Raw genomic sequence first — 4,353 nt, 5'->3', positions numbered from 1 at the left:
ACATTTTCTCTGTGGTCTGTATGTGATTTTGAAAATTCATTTCCATGTTAAGAATTTGAACATTTTTATTTAATAAAATACATTGCAAAATTTTTATTAATGATTTACTATCCATCTTAAATCTACCATTTTGTGATTGTTGTCTCCAGGTTTCTGTGGGAAGAGACAGCTGGGGCAGACCTGTGTTACTTATAGTTAAATGACTACAGGCTTGCTTTGCCTTTTATACACGGAGATTTGTGCCATGGATCATATCCAAACTATGGTGCAGTAAATAAAAGCAGAGATCAAGTGGCAACAGGAGGCCTATGGTAAAGGCCACCTGAGAGCGCCCTTCAACCACGGAACACTGAGGTGTGGCTGCAGAGCAGAAAAGAAGAATTGCTTTGGTCCCAGGACTCCTCCCAGCATAGAGTTTCTGTGAGGATCTCCTAAAGGGAGCTTATGCAAAAGACTCTGGGGAGGAAATGCAACATCTGCTCATAAGACTCAGGAGGGTCTTCGCAGATGGGAGCTAGTAAGCCCTGAAGGTCTTTCAGGACAGAGACACCAGAATGCCATAGGCTCTGCCTGTGTTCTCAGAATATGGGGCAATTCTGATTGCTCTGTGTCCACAGTGCTGGAGAGATAAAAGCCCCTTGATGTGTTGTGTGTGGTCAGACCCTATGGCACTTTATCCACTGCATCTCTCTTGCCAAAGAAACTGGATAGACAATGGGTGGTAAAGTCTCAGTGTCCTTAGTTAACATTTCTTAGGAGAACCTCCTATGCTATTGAATGCTGCAGACACTTGCTCTTCTTACTGTCTTCCTCCTCAACCCCCGCCTCCCCACAGCCTGCCAGATTAATACGATAATTTACCTAATAAAAGCTCTTGGAGCCCAGAGCTCCATGCCCATAGGGATCACCAGATCACCACATGAGAGTGCCTTGGACCCCTAGATGCATGCTGTAAAATTCTATTCTTGTGGCTTCGTTTTTATTCCTTTTCTCACTCCCTCGTCACTGCCAGAACACAGGGCACCCATGCGCAGGGTTGGCCTGGTTCCCAACAGGTTTCTCCTTCCTTCTTAAAAAAATTGTATTTATTGGGAGCCGGTTAATGTCACGGATTTTCCTAGGCATAAGCACCCCAAGTAATGATTCCCAGACCTGTCTTGATCCAAATGTCATGCTGGAAAACAAAATCATTTTACCATGACAGGTCTGGTAATAGTAATGCTTATTGCATTGGGCATGCATTCATCAGCTAAATGTATATAGAAGAACTTTCAAAGCTAAAATGAGTTCTCTTAATCCTTCTCTCTGTTTTAGGACATGCTTTTCCAGGAAATTAAAGATTTAGAGAATCATTTTTGTCTGTCTCACCTTCCCAGGGGCAGAACCATTTTTTTAGTGTTCTAAGGTGTGAGTGCATGGTGGTAGGATTCCTAAACATTAATCCTCGGTTTCCTCCTGTACCTTACTCTGTCCCTTTATCTTTCCACATTGCTGTAAATCATATTTTTCTCTCCAGGTGTATGAGGATGATAAATAGGTGCCTAATGGAGCACCCAAGTGTGATGAGCCCTCTCACGGTGGAATGGAGTGAGAAGCTTTCTTTCTGACCTCATATATTGAATGCTGTATTCAGTCGTGGTTTTATATACTTTACTTGCATTAATCCTCATATAACCCCAGGAGATAAATTAGTATAAATATTCTCCATTATAGGTGAGAAAGTTGAGACACAGAAGAATAAAAACTCTTCCAGGATCAACCAGTAAAAGGCAGACCTTGGGCTTGAACCAGACAACCTGGCTCAGAAATCAGTTTTCATTAATACCATCTGTGTTTTCAAAGATTTGTAAACACTTTGACAACGCATGTCAATTTTAAGCTTTGAAGAAAAAAACACCATTTTTCACAACATCTCTCGAATCCTATTGGTCCCCACTATAAAGATTAAATCCCAGGCTGATGACACTGTGAGGCCACATGGCCAGCTGTGCTGGAAGCCTGGTCAAGGCCAGAGCCTGGGTTTACAGAGAAGAAACAAACAACCAAACAAGGAGACTTGCTCTGTCTTCCTGACTCATTCCCTCTCCCTTTTGTTCTCCCAGTCCAACCTCAGGTGACTGTGTATCCTGCAAAGACCCAGCCCCTGCAGCACCACAGCCTCCTGGTCTGCTCTGTGAGTGGGTTCTATCCAGGCAGCATTGAAGTCAGGTGGTTCCGGAACGGCCAGGAAGAGAAGGCTGGGGTGGTGTCCACAGGCCTGATCCAGAATGGAGACTGGACCTTCCAGACCCTGGTGATGCTGGAAACAGTTCCTCAGAGTGGAGAGGTTTACACCTGCCAAGTGGAGCACCCAAGCGTGATGAGCCCTATCACAGTGCAATGGAGTGAGCAGCTTTCTGATTTCATGAATTTCTCACCCACCAAGGAGAGGACTCTGCTAATCCCTGTGTGTCAGGTTTCTCTCCCACATCAGATTGTCATTTGCTCCATGTTCTCATCTCCTTCTGCCCAGGTTACTAGGGGGAGCCCTTTAATAGTTTCTAGGACATACCTAATAGCCCATAGAAAAGCAGTCATTCCTACCAGGAAGGAGAGGCTGTCCCTCTTTTGAACCCTGCCCCATAACGTCACAGGTCAGAGTCACCTGCCCTCTCTGGGCTCCAGGCCCTTTCTCTGGGTCTGAGACTGTGTTTCTGCTGCTGTTGCTGTGAGTTGTTTCTTGTCAACTGAGAAGAGGAAAGCTGTAGGGGCCTTCCTGACATCAGGGGAGTCCAGTCTCAGCTCTGCCTTTTCGAGCTCTGTCACTCTAGACAAAGTACTTAACCTCATTGAGTCTCACATGTTCTGTTGATCAGATGCTGAAGTCTTGCCTTACATGAAGGCTATAATATTTGAATGAGTTTGATGCCTGAACTTTGTAATTGTTTAGTGTGGTTTGAAAATCTTTTTTTCTCCAGAAATGACCAGTTATTTTAGTTTTTGCAGGGCAGCCGTCTTCCCCATTTTCAAAGCTCTGAATCTTAAGGTCTTAATTAAAGAGGTTTAATTTGGGATCAAAATCACTAAACCTGGCTTCCTTTCTCAGGAGCAGTCTGAATTTGCACAGAGTAAGATGCTGAGTGGAGTCGGGGGCTTTGTGCTGGGCCTGCTCTTCCTTGGGGCAGGGCTGTTCATCTACTTCAGGAATCAGAAAGGTGAGGAGCCTTTGGTAGCTGGCTGTCTCCATAGGCTTTTCTAGAGGAGGAACTATGGCTTTGCTGAGGTTAGTTCTCAGTATCTGAGTGGCCCTGGATAAAACCTTTCTTTCCCCAAAAGACCTCCAATGTACTGCTAATCCAGAAATCCTCAGTGTCAAAGCATAATAGCCTGTGGCCTGTGGAGATAAGAGAAAGGTAAACAAGTAGAGGTTCTTTGGTTTGAGATCCTGGAGTAAATTAAGAAAGAGCCACTAAGACAAATGCAGTTACACTGGATCCAGTGCTCGACACTTCATGCTTCATGGGTCCCATGGTCTGTTTCTGCTTCTCTCTGCCCTGGTTGGTGTGGGTTGTGGTGTTAGAGAAATCCCAGGTGGGAGATCTGGGGCTGGGACATTGTGCTGGAGGACAGATTTGCTTACCTATCTTTTAAGTGGATAACTTTTCCTCATTTTCCTAGGACGTTCTGCACTTCGGCCATCAGGTAATACCTCTTAATTCTCTTTTAGAAACAGATTTGGTTCCCCTGGAATGATGGTAGAGGTGATAAGGCACAAGACAGAAATAATAGGAAAGACTTTTGGATCCAAGTTTGTGATCAGACAATTTACACAAAACTCCTCCTCTCCACCTAGAAAAGGCCTGTGCTCTACTATAGTGTTGGCTCAGGTAGACTAAGGAGCTTGATTTTCAACTTCCTGCAGTGCTCTCATCTGAGCCCCTGAAAGAGGTGAAAAGAAGCTGTTAGTACAGCCAGGTCTGAACACACCACTTTCCTCTGTCTCTGCAGCACTCCTGAGCTGAAGGGAAGGTGACCACATTCAAGGAAGAACCTTCTGCCCCAGCTTTGCAGGATGAAAAGCTTTCCCGCTTGGCTGTTATTCTTCCACAAGAGAGAGCTTTCTCAGGACCTGGCTGCTACTGGTTCAGCAGCTCTGCAGAAATGTCCTCCCTTGTGGCTTCCTCAGCTCCTGCCCTTGGCCTGAAGACCCAGCATTGATGTCTATGCCTCAAGGTCAAATTTGTGCTCCCCTTTACCTAACCCTACAACCTCCCATGTGTCTGTACTCACCCTGTGCCACAAACATGTTACGTTATTAAATTTTTTGCAAACATGGAGTTAAAAATCATCTGTCCATTTGGCTTCAAGGACAAA

General features: G+C 45.0%; 1 protein-coding gene across 1 annotated transcript in view; it reads left to right on the top strand.

Annotated features, from left to right (window-relative positions):
* LOC116545978 (HLA class II histocompatibility antigen, DR beta 3 chain-like) overlaps window positions 1–4,353 on the top strand; it is a 26,440-nt gene that overhangs the window by 19,698 nt on the left and 2,389 nt on the right. The window contains 1 exon segment of the mRNA XM_032272368.1: window positions 2,103–2,384. Coding sequence (XP_032128259.1) covers window positions 2,103–2,384 — 282 coding nt within the window.

Source organism: Sapajus apella, unplaced genomic scaffold (assembly GCF_009761245.1).
Source record: "Sapajus apella isolate SASKATOON/1434 unplaced genomic scaffold, GSC_monkey_1.0 scaffold468, whole genome shotgun sequence".
Lineage (NCBI taxonomy): Eukaryota > Metazoa > Chordata > Mammalia > Primates > Cebidae > Sapajus > Sapajus apella.
The sequence above is the reverse complement of the archived record's forward strand: the minus strand, read 5'-3'. Positions and strand labels throughout refer to the sequence as shown.